At 43.8% G+C, this 19,148-nt stretch overlaps 1 protein-coding gene across 2 annotated transcripts in view; it reads left to right on the top strand.

The window, feature by feature from the left end:
- Positions 1-19,148, top strand: part of Golga1 (golgin A1) — a 46,731-nt gene that overhangs the window by 21,886 nt on the left and 5,697 nt on the right. For both annotated transcript variants that reach the window (XR_007977817.1, XM_052182427.1), the window contains exons 11-19: positions 1,716-1,841; positions 4,314-4,409; positions 7,630-7,725; positions 8,678-8,827; positions 9,625-9,720; positions 17,530-17,619; positions 18,345-18,447; positions 18,546-18,676; positions 18,970-19,113. Coding sequence is in view for 1 of the 2 variants with exons in the window: in XM_052182427.1 (XP_052038387.1) it covers positions 1,716-1,841; positions 4,314-4,409; positions 7,630-7,725; positions 8,678-8,827; positions 9,625-9,720; positions 17,530-17,619; positions 18,345-18,447; positions 18,546-18,676; positions 18,970-19,113 (1,032 nt within the window). In the remaining variant the exon portion in view is untranslated. The remainder of the gene's footprint in view (positions 1-1,715; positions 1,842-4,313; positions 4,410-7,629; positions 7,726-8,677; positions 8,828-9,624; positions 9,721-17,529; positions 17,620-18,344; positions 18,448-18,545; positions 18,677-18,969; positions 19,114-19,148) is intronic.

The following is a 19,148-nucleotide window of genomic DNA, read 5'->3' as shown; positions in this document are numbered from 1 at the left end:
AAATAAATAGCCTTAAAGGAGGAAGGATTTATTTTAGGTTACAGTCTATCTTAGTGAGTGTTCTATTGCTGTGAAGAGATACAATGACCAAAGTAAATCTTACAAAAGATTTTGGGGCTTGCTTACAGTTTCAGATGTTTAGACCATTGTCATCACAGCAGGGAACATGGCCGCAGGCAGGCATGAACTAGACCTTGTAATCCTTTCAAATAGTTCCACTCCCTGGTTATTAAGCATTCAAACAGGTTAGCTTTTTGGAGCCATTCTTACTTGAGCCACCACATAGTCCATTACTGAGGAGAGGTGAAGGTGGCAGGAACTTCAAACAGCTCGTCACATTGTGTGCACAGCCTGGAGCAGAGGGCAGGATGCATCCTGCTCACTTGTACTTAGCCCTCCCTGCACTGAACGTAGTCCAAGACTTGAAGCCAGGGACTGGGCGGGGTTTTCCATATCAATTAATGTAATTGACAACTCCCTACAAACTTGCCCACAGCCGAACCTGATGTAGATGACACCACACTGAGACTCTGTTCTAAGGTTATTTTACCTTGTGTAAACTTGAAAAACCAACACACTGCTCTTTACCCACAATCCTGTTTCCTCTCCTGACTGTATGCACCTGCACTTGCCTGTTGAGGAGGCCTAGTCTGAGCATGTCAAAGAGTTGATTCCCTGCTGCCTTTCCCTTCTCAAGCACTTTGTATGCCCATGTCTTACAGGATGACTATGTTGCTGTGTAGTTAGTTGTATGAGTATTTTGTCTATACTATACTTCCAGAGATCAGACTTCTTGGGGTTGTTTTGTTTGGCTTTGTTTTGACCTGTAAATTTTTGGACACCAACAGATAATGTTTAATCCTGACAAAAGTTTTTTAAATTGTGGGGTTGTGCATCCATTCCTCAGAGTCTCCCCACATGTAGAAATCACTGTTGAAGTCTGACCACCTGCACTTTTGGGAGAAGAGAATGGGCATCCTCAGAGGATAAAGGACCACCAGAGATCTTCATGCTTGTGTAGTCAAAGCTTCCTGGATTCTTGGATCTTACATTGAACAGTATATGATGATTGGTAGTGATGAAAGAACCAACTCCTGTTCTGTCACCATCATCACTGACATTGACGGACTGTCAGGCTGAAGTGCACACTATTGTTCTGAGCCCAAGCTATGATATTCGCTATGGCCCATTGCTTCCTGTCATTTGTTTTAGAAATTCCCTTGTTGCCTATAAAGCAGTTATCTTAGCTTTCTCCCTCTTTACCCAGCTCTTGAGTTTCCAAGAATATTGTTATTATTTTCTGGTTTGTGGTATTTGTTTATTGTCAGTGCTAGGGATTGAATCTAGGGCCTTAGGAGTGTGATTCCATAGATCATTTCAGAGACACTGGTAACTTCTTTAATAGGATTGGCCTTGCTGCCGAGAGGAGACCAGACTATCATGTGCTTAAATTAGTTATCATACTTGCTTCTTGTTGCACTAGGTCTCTTCACCTGGTGTTTGCTTCTTGCTGTGGTAGGTCTCCTTTAATGTTGCTGGTTCTGATTTGGCAACTCTATCCCGATTTTCAAGGAAGCTTTCTTGGTTGCATGTTTTTCTGTGATGTGATTGAACACAGAATTTCAGGGAAACATGATAGAACAGGGCAGGGAAGAGAGGTAAGAGGGCTTATAGTCTAAAGAGGACTTAAAGAATGACTCTGCTTTCCCCTCCAGGTCACTGCTGAAACTCAAGAAAAAGAAAAAGTCATCACTCATTTACAAGAGAAGGTTATATTCTTGGAAAAGAAATTAGAACAGAATTTATCAGGAGAAGATCATGTACAAGAACTCTTGAAAGAGGTAATGTCTGCTCGTGCTGGCCAGCGTTAGAGAGGCATGGCATTGCATATGTTCTGAGTTTCTGATCTGGAGGATTAGATGAAAGCTCTCTGTAACTTTGTATAGCTCCTTTGGACCCCAAACTCCAGGGATCAAGCCATGTTTCTCTCTAATTTCCTAGTAGTTAAGACTATAGGCACACACCACAGCACTTGGCTTATTCAACTTTGGACTGAAATAAAAATAGCCTTAGGTGGGCAGTGATGGCACACTCTATTAATCCTAGCACTAGTAGGTAGATCTCTGAGCTCTAGGCCAGCCTGGTTTACAGAGTGAATGTCAGGACAGCCAGGCTACATAGAGAAGGCCTGTCTCTAAAAAACTAAGTAATAAGCAAAAATAGCCTTATAGTGGTGGACAGTGTGTCCCAATTCTTTGACTGCTTGCCTGACTTGTACAAAGCCCTGTATTTAGTCTCTAGCACTTTATTAAACCAGGCGTGGAAGTGTATGTCTGTAATTCCATAATATAGACAGTAGAAGCAAAAATTTAGGGTCATCCTTGGCTACATGGTGAATTTGAGACTAGCCTAGGCTACATGAGACCCTGTCTCAAAACAAAGACCAGTCTTCATGTTTCCTATGTTGCTTCTCAGAGGAGAGAGCTTTGTTTACAAGGCTGTAAGGACAGATTGCATCCTGTCTTTATAGCGTATGATGATTGATGATATCCAGGCTGTCTAGCTGCCGTTCCCTTCCTACACTTTCCCCTCTTTCTACTGACAAAGAAAATTATGAAATCTTTAGCTTGAGCAAAAACTACCTTGCATCATAGGTTTACCCTGGCTGAGGAAGCTGCTGATCTGACTGACCTCATCCTGTAGTAGAGGTAAACGTTGTCTCCTCTTTGTAGCCCAGTGACTAGCCTCATCATGACAAAGTTGTCAAAGCCAAGAGCTCTGAGCCTTTCCTAGAGTAGACTCCACTGTCCGTCAAGCCAAGCTTCTCCTCCTCTCCAACCACTGCAGCACTGCAGGGCTTCCCAAAGCACTAACTAAAGGTACAGCGAAGTCTCTAGGCTAGCCCTACAGCAGTCGCTCCTTCACTCTCGCCACTCCTGTGAAACTAATCTTTGCAAACTTTTCTCTGATCGTATCACTCCCTTGAACACCTCCCACAATTCCCTCAAACATCTACATTGAGTAAGGTGTAAGTTGGTTTCTAGAGGCAAACATCTGTGTTTCTATCTTGTGTCTAGTCACTGTGACTTGAAGCTAGTCAACTAATCTCTTTGTATTGTCTTCTGTATAAAATTAGGTTTATTGCCAGGCTGTGGTGGTGCACGCCTGTAATCCCAGCACTCTGGGAGGCAGAGGCAGGCGGATTTCTGAGTTCGAGGCCAGCCTGGTCTACAGAGTGAGTTCCAGGACAGCCAGAGCTATACAGAGAAACCCTGTCCCGAAAACACCAAATCAAAAAAAAAAAAAAAATTGGGTTTATTGTTGTGTCAGACACAATAAAATAAGAATACAAATTGAAGCATAGAAGATATTACTATTATTATAATCATTATTATTGTGCCATAATCAATGATTATTAAAGGGTAAAGAGGAAAAGCATATATCTCTAATCCTTTACCAAGAAATTCTGACATTAGCAGATATAGACTAAGACCTCACATTTAGCCAGCCTCCTCAGTAAAGTTAATGCCAGGTTTTGGAAGATCTATTCAAAAAATTGCTGCCTGCAAAATAAAATTCAAAAAAACTTCCTTTTGCAACACTAAAGAATTCCTCATTTTTTGACCCTTTTGCTGAACATCATAGTCTTGATTCATTGACCTAAACCCATCATCACATTGACTTCTGAAGAGCTGTAGTTCTCTGAACACAGCAAGCTCATGCGTGTGTGTGTGTGTGTGTGTGTGTGTGTGTGTGTGTGTGTGAGAGAGAGAGAGAGAGAGAGAGAGAGAGAGAGAGAGAGAGAGAGAGAGAGACAGGATCTTACTATGTAGCCCTGGCTAGCCTTAAACTCACAGAGATCTTCCTGCTGCCTCCTAGGATTAAGTGCTTTTTTCTACCACCATGCCTGGCTTCTAGTGTATACTTTTGTTGTGAGTCATGTGTCTCAGCCTTGGAAACTAAAGACTGTGCCAAATTTATTTGTGTGTCCTCTATGATATGTGTTTACATCTACTCTGCTGATGCTGTTATCTATTTGTGCCTAGCAAAAATGTAATAGCATCAGTAAATATTAATTAAATGTGGAAACAAGTCCGGCGGTAGTGGCGCACACCTATAATCCCAGTACTCTGGGAGGCAGAGGCAGGCGGATTTCTGAGTTTGAGGCCAGCCTGGTCTACAAAGTGAGTTCCAGGACAGCCAGGACTATACAGAGAAACCCTGTCTTGAAAAAAACCAAATCCAAAAAACCAACCAAAAAAAAAAAAATGTGGGAACAACCTCTTCCTCTTACTTATTTTTTTAAATTACAGAAAACAGTTGCGGAACAGAATCTGGAAGATACTAGGCAGCAGCTCTTGGCTGTCAGGAACAGCCACACCAAGGCACTTGACCTCCTGGAGACTCGGGTACTGACTTTACTCCCAGTATTTGCTAAGATGTATAAAATCTGGTTGGATGGGGGGGCTGGAGAGATGGCTCAACGGTTAAGAGCACTGACTATTCTTCCAAAGGACCTGAATTCAAACCCCAGCAACCACATGGTTGCTCACAACCATGCGTAACGAGATCTGACGCCCTCTTCTGGAGTGTCTGAAGACAGCTACAGTGTACTTACATATAATAAATAAATAAATCTTGAAAAAAAAAAAAAACGGTTGGATGGTGGTTTAGCCAAAAAGCTCCTTGGTCAGAGTATCTTCATTCCTAAGAACTATTTTTGCTATGTTGAGGTAGTTGTTTTGTCCACCCTAGGCCCCAACTGTATTTTTTTTCTTTTTTCTTTTTTTTTAATTATTTCTTTATATATATTGGTGTTTTATCTGCACGTATGTCTGTGTGAAGGTATTATATCTTGGAATTAGAATTATGAGCTGCCACATGGGTACTGGGAATTGATGGTGGGTCCTCTGCTCTGAAAGAGCAGTCAGTCCTGTCAACTGCTGGGCCATCTCTTCAGTCGCTCAAGTGCACTTCTTTTTTTTTTTTAATTTTTTTTTTTTATTTTATCTATATGAGTACAGCATACCTATCAGACACACCAGAAGAGGGTGCCAGATCTCATTACAGATGGTTGTGAGCCACCATGTGGTTGCTGGGAATTGAACTCAGGACCTCTAGAAGAGCAGTCAGTGCTCTTAGCCTCTGAGCCACCTCTCCAGCCCTCAGGTGCACTTCTGATCTCCCTGCATGGGTCTTACACAGTCTTGGTTTGCCGGTTTAGATGATGTACAGTGATGGTTAACTGTGTTTGCTGCAGTGGTTATTAATGAGTTCTCACCTGTTGTTTCATCTTCCTGTTAGCCTCTGAGGTTTCTACTTTTGAATTCTCTACATATCCTATACCTGCTTTTTCTTTGGCAGTTTCAGTCTTTTCTTCATTTTGCTTCATATTCTAATCTCATCCATGTTAGTCCTGAACCAGTCAGGATATGTATCCCTTGCTGAACAGAAATACAGAAGTTTGACATCACTTGTATCCTCTGTAGTCGGAAGCTCCATCTAAAAGCATCCATTCTTGTTTCTAAGTCACAGAGATAATTAATTGTACAATTTTGTTCACATTTGGATTGTTGTTGTATGTGGTATCCAGTAAGAATCCAGCTGTCCTTTTCCCCCAGGTTTCCTAGCACTGTTTACCTAGTAGTCAGCCCTTCCTCACTGTCACTGACCTAACTTTGGTACATACTGAGTTTTTCTGAACACATTAGATTGTCTCCACCTTTGCTAGTGTATCTCCATAGTATATAGATAGGTGTTGGCAGTATTCTAAGTGAGTCCAAAATTCAAGGTGTGACCAACAATCCCACTTCTGGAACTCTTTCACAAGGAAGTTATTGAAACCACACCAAACAATTTTGTGTGAAGACATTAATGACTGCTTTATTTTAGATTGAAAAGAATGTCAAAGAGGACAGTCAAGATGGCTCAGCAGGTAAAGGCACTTGCCTCATCAGTCTGACAACCTGAGTCTGATCCCTGGAGCCCACATGGAGTAGAAGGAGACAATCAACTCCATAAAGTTGTTCTGTGACCTCTACAGCATGCTGTGGTGTGTGTGCATCCATGTACCCATAAGCATGCCACACACACACACAGCAAAAATTTAAAGATCTAAAATAAATAAAAAACTAAAACAATCCAAGTACCTGCAGTTAGTCCTGTAGCCATGTGGTCAGTAAAGTAGGAGGTATTCTTTGAGAAAATAATAATCTTAGATCTGAGTGGGAAGGCAAGGATGACAGGTTATTTAAACTGTATACAAACTATTTTAAGGGGACTGGAGAGATGGCTCAGCGGTTAAGAGCACTGACTGCTGTTCCGAAGGTCCTGAGTTCAAATACCAGCAACCACATGGTAGCTCAGAACCATCCTTAACAAGATCTGACACCCTCTTCTGGAGTGTATGAAGACAGCTACAGTGTACTTACATATAATAAATAAGTCTTTAAAAAAAAACTATTTTAAAAAGTCATAAGGATTTGAAGAAAACACATTAAAGTGGCATCGGCTTATTGGAGACTTGGCTCTCTTACTCATTTCTAATATAGAACCAGTTTAGTAATGTGGATTATAAAATTAAACCTGGGACCTTATTCATTCTAGGCACTATCTCTACCACTGAGACATCTGTGTCCCTGAGTTGAACTTCTTTTCTGGTTTGAATTTTATTTTATTTTCATTTTGTTTATTTTTAGATAGCTTCTTACTGTGTTGCCCAGGCTGGTCTAGAAGTTGCAATAATCCTCCTGTCCTTCCAAGTGCTAAACTTTCTTCTGTGAACTGCCATGTCTTACCTGTTCTGAAAGGAGTGGGTTTTGGTTTCTTTGTGTATTTGTTTGTTTTGTTTTTATTATTTTCTTATGTGTGTGGGTATTTTGCCCAAGGGTTATGTCTGTGCACCATATACATATTCTAGTACCTGCAGAAGTCAGAATAGGCACCATAGATTCCCTAAAACTGGAGTTATGGCCCTTTGTGAGCTGACATTTGAGTGCTGGGAAGTGAACCTCGGGACCTCTGCTTTGAGACAGGACTATATAGCCCTGACAGACCTATAACTTCTAGATATATGTACCAGATGGACCTCAAACTCTACTGGGATTAATGGCATGTTCCTTTTATTTATATATATATATATATACTTAATCCAAATATGTACACACACACACTCACTCCTGTAGCCTAGGCTAGCTTCAAGCTTATTGTGTAGTAAAGGATAGCTTTGAAAATCACCTGCCTCTGCCTACTGAGTGCTCTGACTGTAGGCATGTGCTACTACACTTTGTTTCTAGCTCTAATTTTATTTTTCTGGTTGTTTTACTTTGTTTCACTTTTTTCTTTAAGATTTATTTATTTTATGTATATGAGTACAATGTTGCTGTCTTCAGACATACCAGAAGAAGGCATCAGATCCCATTATAGATGGTTATGAGCCACCATGTGGTTGCTGGGATTTGAACTCAGGGACCTCTGGAAGAGCAGTTAGTGCTCTTAACCGCTGAGCCCCCTGCCCTGCCCTCTTTTTTGAGGGGTGGGGTTTCTGGTTTTATTTTTAAACCTATGCTTTAAACCTGCCCAGTTTCTTGTGAATAGAAAGACAGAAAAAACTGCTTCTGTTTCCCTCAGGTGAAGGACCTAGAACAGAGCCTCCAGGCTACTGAAGAGCAGCTACGGCAAAGTAAAGATGTCGTGGCTGGCCAGGAAGCCCAGATCCAGAGGCTCGTAAGTGTTCACCGTGTGAAGACTCCAGCACTGTCCATCAGCACCTTTGCAGAGGCCCGGAATGCATACACCAGTGTTCAACATGAGCAGAACGAGGGGTGGGAGGTTACCCTTGGAGGGTCAGTGTTGCCCAGAGTTATGGACTATCTGGTACTTTCTACCCAACATCTGCTTTTGTGGGTCCTCAAAAGTTCAAAACTTAGCTTTCAGTCAGAGGTGTGGAAAACAGGTTAAAACCATGGGATGAGCTGGGTATTGTGACATAGTCCATTAATCCCAAGATTTGTAAAGCAGAAGAAGACAGTCTTTCTGAGTATAAGGCCAGCCTGGTCTACAGAGTGAGTTCTAGCCAGCTAAGCCTGCATAGTGAGATGCTCTCAACACCCCGCCCCCAAAAAAATGGGTTGAAGTATTTGTACAGGCATCACAGCCTGAGTGAGCAAATAAATTGGAGCTAGGGAAGTAAAAGCAGCCAACATTGATTTCCTGTTTGTGGCATTCCTAGCACTGTGCAGAATGCTTCTCAGTCCTTACAGCATACTTAATAAATTGGCACTGTCTGACATACTCACTCAGTAGAGGAGGCGAGCATACAGGTAGCAAGACTCATGTGTCTCATGCATAGCCCTGTTCTTCACCACTTCATTCTTCTGCCTACCCCAGGAAAACCTCAGCCATAGAGATCCAGTGAGTAGCAACGGAGGCCTATATCTGAAGACAGGATGATGCTCAGCATACACCATAAAGGATATGCCAGTGGTGTCAGGACAGTCCCAGGCCTCAGAGGCTTCAGTTTCCAGGGCAGGCCAGACCCAGCAGCAATATGTAGAACATGCAAGGGTTCAAACTTACACTAGGACAGCCGAGGTCAAAGACTAGTTTCTGTCAGTCAGAAAACAACCTGCCTCTGAAATCTTTGTGTCTTGCGTTAACTGTTCTTATTTTACTGCAGATCACTACAAACCAAGAGAACAGCCTTTCCCAGCAGCAGGTTCTTGCCCTGGAGCAGCATTGCAGGGAGCGCATCCATGCACTGGAGGCCCAAATTGAAGCTCTGGAACAAACACGGGTCGCCGACCAGCTGGCCTCAGAGCAGGGGATGGTGAGTGGAGTGAGAGTCAGCACAGCAGGAGCACTGTGTCACTGCAGCTGAGCAGAATGGGGCCTCTAGGCTGGGGGGCACTTAGAGGCCAGTGCACCTTTCCTATAAGGATTCAACCTGCTTAGGAGACTGGAAATAAAAAGACTTCTCTTTACAGAGATGCACAGAAGATGGGTTTTCCACAGGGACATCTTCCTACTCTCTAAGAGTTCCCTTGGGTTTTTCTGAAATCCATATTGTTCCTTCCTAATGGCTTCTCTCTTCTCTGATCCCTCTATGTGTCCTACAGCGTTAAGAGACATGATTTTCTTAAGGACCTAGAGACTGAGCCTCATACCTACTAGGCTCTACTGCTGAGCCACTGTCCTACCCCCGGAGATTTTCCTTGTCCCTACCTGTTACTTACTTGATGCTTGCAGTGACTGAAGTAAAGGTAATTTCTTTCATGGAGGCCAGAGATTGTATATGAGCTGTCTTCCTCAGTTGCTTTCCATCTTACTTTTTGAGATAGAATGTCATGAATTTAGCCAGAATAGCTGACCAATAAACCCCAGAGTTCCACCAGACTTTGCCCAGCACTGAAATTACAGGTGTGCACCACCACTCCCAACTTTTTCACGTGGGGGTTAGGAATCTGAATTCAGATCCTCATACCTTCCTAAGCACATTATCAGCTGAGCCATTTCCTCAGCCCAACAAAGGTTATCTCAAAAGGACAGTGTCGGAGCAATCAAACGGTGCCTGTGAGAAACTGTCAGGTGAGATCTATTCTTATGAGTGCTTTGCTCACTTTACAGCGGCAACTGCAGCAAGAAAATGTGGCCCTTAAAGAAAGCAGGAGTGAGTGTGAACATTCCTTACAGCATCACCAATTGGAACTGAAGAAACTAAAGGTAATTCTATAATAGAATCACTTTTATAGAAGGTCCTGTCTGTCCTGTGTACTTGGAATGCACGGGAAAAGCCCTGCAACTAGAGCACAGAGAAGTGAAGCTTGCCCCTGCTCCAGGTCTTCTATTAGCATCCTCTGAAAGAGCAGCAGTGCTCCTAAACACAGCCATGCTCCAGCCCCAGCATACCCACTTCCCTACAGACCCTCTAGGCTCCCCAGGCTGTTTACAATGCCTTTGGGAGGGAATGGCAATTTTTTGCCCAGTTTGGTTCTGGTATCAAACCTTTGCAGACATTCTCTGTAGCAGCACCTGTAGCTCAGGGCCTGCCCCTTGCAGGCTCCCAGTGACAACACCCAGTGAGTTGCTTAGGCAATATTGCATCATGAAAAGCGTGTATCTTGTAATCAGATTTTCTTCTTTTTTAACTAAGACTCAAACCCAAGGTCTTGTACATACCAGATAACCACTATGGTGCTAAATTATATATCCATCCCTGTCTGTAGTTATTCTTTGAGGCAAGGTCTTAAGAAGTTTGCATAAGCTGGCTTTGAATTTTCTCTATAGCCCAGAGAAGGGTTCTAAATTTGTAGTCAACCTGATTCAGTTTCCCAAGTAGCTGTGGTTACATGCCTGTAACATAAAGTCCTCACTGAAGTTATTTGTTTTGTTTTTTGTTTGTTTGGTTTTATTCCATCAGCAGATATCTGAGTGCCCTGATTGCAGGTACCATAGGGGGTGTTAGTAGGTGTCAACAGGCAGTCTTGGAGCATATAACTAGAAACAGTAAACTACTTGCAAATACTAGCAAATGCCATCAAGAAGCTTTGTGACAGACAAAGGAGGAAAAGGAAGGTTTTGGTAGCATTACAGCCAAAGATGTAAATAGTAAGACCAGTCTACATTCTTATGTTCCAGACATAAGAAGTGCCTCTAAGCCGGGCATGGTGGCGCACGCCTGTAATCCCAGCATTCTGGGAGGCAGAGACAGGCGGATTTCTGAGTTCAAGGCCAGCCTGGTCTACAGAGTGAGTTCCAGGACAGCCAGGGCTACACAGAGAAACCCTGTCTCGAAAAAACCAAGTCCAAAAAACCAAAAAAAAAAAAAAAAAAAAAAAGTGACTCTAAGATACAAGAAAGCTTGTTCTGTTCAAAGAACTGCAGGAAGGCCAGTGTGGCCAGCACAGAGCGGCAGAGAAAACAAGGATGTCAGTGTAGAACACAGCAAGAATTGGAAAGTATACTGGAGAGCCATTGCGGGGTTTGAGCAGAAAAGCTTGGGAGAGGTTTGGTTTTAAAGGGATTTCTCTATCTATAGGTAGAGAAATTTCTGAGAGGAAAGCTTCTAGTAACACAGATAGGAAAGGATGGTTGTGTCAGCTGAGCTTGTGGGGACATGTTCAGATTCTGGATGAGTGCTGCTCAGGGAGCATTTAGGACTCGCCACAAATGCAAGGCGCAATGAGAGGAAGGGGAGCTGGAGTGACTCCTAGGGTTGGGTTCTGAAATTCAGAGTTTCATGGCCTCAGCAGTGTTAGCATTTTAGCTAAGATTCTTTTTGTGGGAACTTTATAGCAAATGTGCACCTTTGGACTCTTAGAGTATTTTGGTCTCTGTCTATGAAATATCAATAGCCAGCCCACTGATGACATCCAGAAATGTCTTTTGGGAACCAAATTTCCACCTGACTAGAGGGCTGGCACATAGGGATAGCACTCACAGATGCCTACCACTTACCTAGTAAGCTTTTAACGGAAAAGTCTGGAAGTCAGGGCAGAGGTTTAAGGTAAATATATAAATTAGAAAAACAATGTAGCAGCCTGGTGATGGTGGCACATGCCTTTAAATCCAGCCCTCAGGAGGCAGAAGCAGACAATTCTCTGAGTTTGAGGCCAGCCTGGCCTTTAGAGGGAGTTCCAGGACAACCAGAGCTCCAGAGAGAAATCCTGTTGTGGGGAGGGGGAGAGAGAAAGCAGGGGAGGAGTGGACATGAGAGGAAAGAAGAGAGGAATGAAGGGGCAGGCAGAAGGTAGTAAATAGGTATTTCTGGTCCAAGAATGGTGGGTAGTGCAGCCCTTTGATTCCAGCTGATGGAAAACAGAAAATCTCTTGAGTTTGAGGCTAGCCTGGTTTACATCATGAATTCCAGACCAGCCTGCACTACATAGTTAGACTCTGTCTCAAAAACAGAAAAACAGTACAATATTGGACACCTATAATTTCAGCATTGAGGAGGCCAGCCAGTCAAGCCAAATCAGAGAGTGTCAGACTCAGTGAGAGAGCTTGTCTGAGAGGTGATTGAGTTTAACCTCTAGCTTCCACATATTCTCTTTCTCCCCATCTCCCTCTCCCTCTCCCTCTCTCTTTCCCCTCCTCTCTCTCCCTCCCTCCCTCCCTTCTCTTCTCTCTTCCTTACACCCTCTCCCACCCCACAAACACATGAACATGTATATATACACAAAAAACTTAAATGAAAACAGTATATATGTAAGTCTGTCATTAAAAAAAAAGTATTGAAACCTAAAATTGATTTTTTTTTCTAATTATATTAATTTGGGAAGGGGGTATAGTGGTCACAGCACAAGCTGAGGAAGTTGTTCTCTGGTCCCAGGACTTGATCAGGCTTGGTTGACACCTTTACTTATTCAGTCATCTTGCCAGTCCCTAAATTTGATTCACTGAAGTTAGTTCAATTGTTAAAACACATAGACAGATCGAGAAAAAAAAAAGGGAAATCAACACACACAAAAAAAAGGTACAAATAACTGAAGTCAGGAATGAAAAATGAAACATTACTGTATATCTTACAGGCATAGCATGATAAGATATATAAACAAGTAATTCTGAGCTATTTAGGGAGTTCAGGGCCAGCTAAACTAAAGACCCTGTTGCAATAAAACAGAATTAACAACAAGACATACCACAGTGCTTGACCAATGAATGCCGTAAAAGTAAAAAGTTACATGAAATTGTTGGGCCGGCCATGAATCCCAGAACTTGGGAGGCAGAGGCAGGTGGATCCCTGAGTTTGAGGCTAGCCTGGTCTACAAAAGGAGTTCCAGGGCAGCTAGGACTACACAGAGAAACCCTGTCTGCAAAACGAAACAAAAACAATTATATGCAATTGTCTGTAGGAGCGTATGCCATAGTCCACACTCAGAAGCTGAGTGAGTCAGGCTCAGAGAGAGCTTGTCTCACAACGTGGGCATCTGGGTGCATGTCCTAATTCATAGTCATCTTCTCTGGCAAAGGGCACTACAGAAGGACTGAAAACTAGAGAGTTCTTCCTAGGCTATTTGAGTGAGCCCTGAATAATCAAGAGTCCTTAAAGAGCGAGGCAGAGGCATGATTCCACACAAGACAGGAAGCATGGTTGGGACAGCAGAAACAAGTACAAGTGTTTTGATTTTTGAGACAAGGATTCACATAACATAGACTTGCCTCAAAAATCACTAGCCAAGGCTGTTTTTGAACTTGTGATCCTCCTGTCTCCATCTCCTAAGTGCTAGAATTACAGACATGAGGCTGGGCAGTGGTGGCACACGCCTTTAATCCCAGCACTTGGGAGGCAGAGGCAGGCAGATTTCTCAGTTCGAGGCCAGCCTGGTCTACAGAGTGAGTGCCAAGGCTACTCAGAGAAACCCTGTCTCGGAAAAACCAAAATAAATAAATAAATAAATAATAGAATTACAGACATGAACCACCATGTTCAAATACCAGTAGAGAGTTAGAGATGCTGCATTGCTGCCTTTGAAGGTGGAGGAATAGGCTTAGGTCTGGGGATTGTAGTTTGGAAACTTGAAGAGGTAAAGAAAGGACTTTGCTCCTGAAGGAGCATAGCCTACTAATATCTTAGTTAAATCCTATAAGAAGAGCTAAGGATTTACCTTAATTGGTAGTGTTTGCTCTGCATACAAAAAGGCCTGTAGACCTACTAACATGATGAACCACGTTAACAAGTTCATGGCAATGTTTTACAGTAGCTATTACAAACTAATATATAGACAACAGAAGCTATGCTATCCAGGACATCATTTTGGGGTCAATAAATAGACCAGAGGCACCACAGCCATTTGAATGAGAGAGTATTCTAATGTGATGTTCTCAGCCAGTTAGAAGTATGTGGTAAAGAACATGGGCAAAGGCAGGAAGATGTTGAGTCAAAGGCCACCAATGCCACATTATGGGACCATATCAGAACAAAATGAAAAGGGAAATTTTTTTAAACATCTGTAAGAATGACAACTTTTGGGTTGACTTACAGTGAGGAAATAGAACTGGGTATTGTTGATGCTGTCAGCAGACAGCACAGGACATGACACTGAGCTTCCATTACCAGAGAAGGCCTGTGGATGTTTACTTCTCCATCAGTGTCACTCAGGAGATGGGTCTCTTGTTGAAATCCACATTTTGGGTGACAAATACATTGGCAGGATTCTGATCAAGACAAGTGTCGCTTGTTGAGTATCTCAAGCCCAGACAAATTAGTTCTTGAAGGAAAGATACTGAACTTATTTTCACTTAGCTGATTTGATTCAGCAAGCTACACAGTTAAAAACAAGAGTCTTACACATTTTGAAGTTACATTCATATTTTAAAAAAAGAAATAGTACAGCAGGCTAATGAATAAAATCTGTGATCCAACTACAGAAACAAGACAAAACCATTTGTGATATTTTATGATGCAGTAGAAGACCTCTACTAAAAAAAGGAAAACAGGTATCACAAAGGTGACAACCACAGGGGCATCTTTAGAGCCTCAGAGGAGGGATAACATGAGGAAGTTAGCTATTAAATGTCGATTTAAAAAGCAGCTACATCTTTCTGCCACACAGACCTCAAATGTTGTGCTAGACAGCCGTGCTGGTGTGTATAGGCAGGAAGTAGTGGACAGGCTCGGTGGAGAACTGCAAGGTGTATGTAGCTGCTAGTTCAGAATAAGACTGCTGCTGCCAATGCAAAAGGTTGTGCATGAGGACCAGGAAGGAACAGCCTTCCTTCCCATCTTCCTGAAATGCCCCTGAAACAGAAGTTCAGACAGAGCTTGGGAAGCAGAGGCAGGCAGATTTTGATGTCAGCCAGTCTACAAAGCAAGTTCTAAGACATCCTTTGCAGGATTGCATTATTGAAATCAGTGAGTATTTTATTTACTAGTTTTTTCTACTTGGTTCTTGGTTCTCTCTCACTCAGAGTTCAACAGATCTCTAATATGCCTGAATCTGCCTTTCTCCCTTCTTCTTGTCTACATACATTTTTAAAGGACTGTAAATTGACATATACACATCTTTAGGATTTGTTGTTATTGTTTTAAAGAAAGTGTCTCACTCTATACTCCCATCTGGTCTGGAACTCAGAGAGATCTGCTTGTCTCTGCTTCCCAAACACTGGGATTAAAGGTGTTCATCACCATTCCAGGTTTATTTTTATTTTTTAAAACAAGGTGTTCCCTGAACACCTTCTTCGAAAGTAAACAGGCTTAATTAACCCCAGGTCATAGCTGCCATGCGTAGGGGAAGCTAAAACCTAGAGCCCCTTGTGCTATCTACTACAGAGAAACCCCTAGCCTCGCTGGTTTGCCTTTTTGAGACAGGGTATCTCCATGTAGCTCAGACTGGCCTGGGACAGAATTCTCTGCCTAGAGCTGGAGAGATGGCTCAGTGGTTAAGAACACTGGTTGCTTGGTTTTCCAGAGGTCCTGAGTTCATTCCCAGTAACCACATGGTGGCTCACATCTGTAATGGGATCTGATGCCCTCTTCTGATGTGTCTGAAGACAGCTACTGTGTACTCAAATAAATGAAATCTTTCAAAAAAAAGGACCTTTCTGCCTAGCCCTCCAGTACAAGGACTGCAGTACAGGTCTGTGCTTCCATACCTGGCCCACGTTCTCTCTTTAAAATGGGGATGGTAACCTCTGACCCCAAGAAGACTATTTTGAGGATCAAGCATGACTACAGAAGGAAAGTACCAAAGATAGCTCCCAGCATGAGTTGTCTTTGTGCACCAGCCTGCCTTCCTGTCTTCTCAGACATAGTTTCTAAATACCAGCAGCATCTTTCTAGACTTCCCAAAAAACATCCCTGAGTAGGCAAAGCATTCTTACCAAGCCCGTTTAGCTCCTTCCCGTGCCAGAAGCCACATCCTAAACCTACATTTGGTCCTAAGAGATGATGAGAGGATGCTGGCAAGGAGGCTTGCACAGTGCACGTCTGGGTCTCACCTTTAAACTCTCAAGGTCAGGATCCAGGGGTCTTGTTCTGCCAGAGCTAGACTCACTGTGAAGACAACTAACTTCACAGTAAGCAGCATTCTGGCCCCTATAGCTGACCCTGGGAGATTTGTCAGGAAGAGACTGGACGCCCACAGACCCAGAGAAACTGATGGTCTTCTCTTTCCTCAGTGATAGTTTGCTGAGTCGTCAGTATAGAGCTTCCTATGTTGAGGATGGACATAATGTCAACTCTAATCTTGGAGCATTTCAGGAGGTCTTCTTCAACTTAGCTTCAGAGTACAAAGAAGAACACTGATAGAAAAGATTCTTGGTGGTTCTTAGTGACATAACCACCTGCTAACCAAATGTATTGGTTACGGGGAAGACTTGACGCATATGCCACAAAATTAGGAAATTGTTATTGACAGCCCAACCCTTGTCATGTGAAGTCTCAAAGTGGGAATGGAGTACAGAAACAAAGAGCTTCCACAGAACCCAGGGGGTCCGTCCTCAGTGATCAGGAAGAGCAGAGAGTACTACATGTCCTCCTCGGAGCGTCTTCCTGACCAAGTGATCAGGACCTGAGAGGTACTGTACACTTGTGACTCTTGACAAGCCTGAACGTGCTCTCAGAGGAGAGCAGTGATAACACAGTCCTGATGCACAAGTGCTTCCTCTCTGCTAGGGACCGATGTGCCTGCTCACAGTGGAGATGCTTGAGGTAGGAGAGGCTGCTATCTGAGTCCCTGGGCTTGGGTCCTGCTGGGCTTGGCTCTCAGTCTGGTCCTGCCACCAGCTAGTACTGGAAGCTGAGGCAAATCTCTAAACCTCTTGGAGCATCTGTTTTTGCTCTTACAAAATGGGCTTGTTGGCTGGTATTATGACTAACCAAATAAAGGCCTTGCTACCAAGCCTCAGGCCTGAATTTTGTGCGAGGGACCCACATGGTGGAAGGAGAGAATTACCTCTTCCAAGTTGCCCCTGGCCCTCACAGCCACACAGTGACTTGCCAAACCACATGCATACACATACAATAAATAAGCAAAAGTAGCTTCAAATTTTTAATGGTATTATGGGGACTAGAGAGAAGACTCAGCTGTTAAGAGACCTTCCCGATCTTCCAGAGGACTGAGTTCAATTCCTAACACCCAAGTCAGACAGTTTATAACTGCCCAGTCTGCAACTGCAGGACATCTAAGGTCCCCTTCTGGCCTCCACAGGTGTCACATATGACATATACTTATACTTGCAGGCACAAAATCAATAAAATAGATCTCGTGACAGGGCTTCAGTGGGTCAGTCAGCGAGAGTGAGTTCTCGTAAAGCTCAGCAGCTGCTTCCTTCCCTTTCCTGTGAGCAGACTGTGCCCGGGAGCGCTCCTGGTCTGCGTGGGTTTATTAGGCCAGGTCTGGACGATGGTGAGCGCCCAGAACCACTGGCCCTCATTAATGTGCTCATCTGTGTCCAACAAGACAGTCATCAGAGGGATGCAAAGAGAATGGCCCTGCAAAATGGGGAGCCTCTCTGTTGGGCTTCAGGTGAAGGATACAGATAAGAAAATAGACTGTTTTGGGTCTCAGTCACCTGTTTTCTGAATTCTAGGATGAGTGGAGCCAAAGAGAAATTGTGAGTGTGGCAATGGCTCAAGCCCTGGAGGAGGTGCGAAAACAGAGAGAAGAGCTCCAGCAACAGGTGGGTCCCTAGCTGGCGACCAAGATGTAGGCCAAAACCGCGTCCCCTGTAGTCCAGTGGTACTGCACCTCCTGTTGTGGGGCCCTCAGAGAGACCCCATATACCCAGGTAAGCATGTCAAAGGTCTCCAGGAGCACAATCAATTGGAAAATGCCCTATGACCTGTAGGTTACTAGGAGAAACTATTACCAAGAAACCTTACCCCAGATGATGCCCTTCCTAAATTTTCATGGTTACTTAATTGTAAAATATTGATTGGAGAAAAGTCATTAGGGAACTAAAAATCTGATTCTTTCAAGTGGTCCATCACCACCTGCTATCCCCAAAGGGTAAGCCAGAAATGTAGGAAAGAGTAGACATGGAGACAGAGCACCTGGCTCTAGCCACTGATTACAGGTCTCCAGTGAGCTCTTGACCAATCTGAGGCCCAGTCACTTCTGGAAAAAAACTTAAGGTGATTATACTTTGTGATACAGCATGAGGTATGCAACAGGCTGAGACGTGTGGGTGCTCAGGAAAGGATGTATGAAGACACTAACCAGAATAGCCACACTCTGGGTAGGCCAGCATGGGCCAGCAGGGTAGTGAGGGGAAGCACCTTGTGCAAGGCCATTTGGGAGAATGGATCTCATTGCCGTAGGTTTATTCTAAGGTGCAGATGTAATGAAGGGTTCTATAGGAGAAGGGATTATGTCAGCCCCTCTTATGCTGAGTTTCCTGCTAAGGCCACTGAGCTGACAGCCATCATAGACGAGAAAAATCAGAGCCTGTCTGAAAAGGATGAGGCACTTCTCCAGAAGGAGCAGGAACTTCAAGAGCTGGAAAAAGGTAAGGAGTCAGCCCCTGGCCAGCAAGTGTCATTAGTGAGCCAGCCTGTCACAAAGCAGTGTGCAGTCACTGCTCACGCCACACTCCCACCACCCTAGGTCACAATTCTGCCCTGCTGCAGATGCACCAACTGCAGAGGGAACTAGAGGGCTTGAAGACTTGCAGGGCCCAGAAGGTGCCAGCCACAACAGGAGAGGACCGCCTGCCACTGCAGAGCCAGGAACCACTTGTGAGAGCAATCCCAATACTGGAGGGAGGGTTGCCGGGGGTCAAGTGCCTGCTCTGCACTGTTAGGGCCCTGCCTTTGTGGTAAAGGTGCTCAGCTGCCTAGGAGCCTTGAGACCTATAGGGCCATCTGTGTGGCAGCACCTATGTGATGTGTGTATATGCCAATCGATCACCAAAAGTCAGTAGTTTGCCTGGCAGGTACTGGATGGAATCTCCTCATGTGGGGCTGGCACTCCTTCCCCACAGACCTGCAGCTCACCCTCTGCCTTTTGTCCTGTTGCTGCTATCCTGTAGGTCATTTCAAAAGCCATGCAGAATTCTGAGTATGAGCTTCCTGCTGCAGAAGGAACTCCAAATGGTGAGGTTGGAGCCATGGATCTAAAGCAGCTACAGAAAGAAAAGCAGGACCTAGAACAGCAACTTACAGAGAAAAATAAGGTGAGGAGGACACACCTGGCTAGCTATGCTGGGTC

Source organism: Apodemus sylvaticus, chromosome 5 (genome assembly GCF_947179515.1).
Source record: "Apodemus sylvaticus chromosome 5, mApoSyl1.1, whole genome shotgun sequence".
Taxonomy (NCBI): Eukaryota; Metazoa; Chordata; class Mammalia; order Rodentia; family Muridae; genus Apodemus; species Apodemus sylvaticus.
The sequence above is the reverse complement of the archived record's forward strand: the minus strand, read 5'-3'. Positions and strand labels throughout refer to the sequence as shown.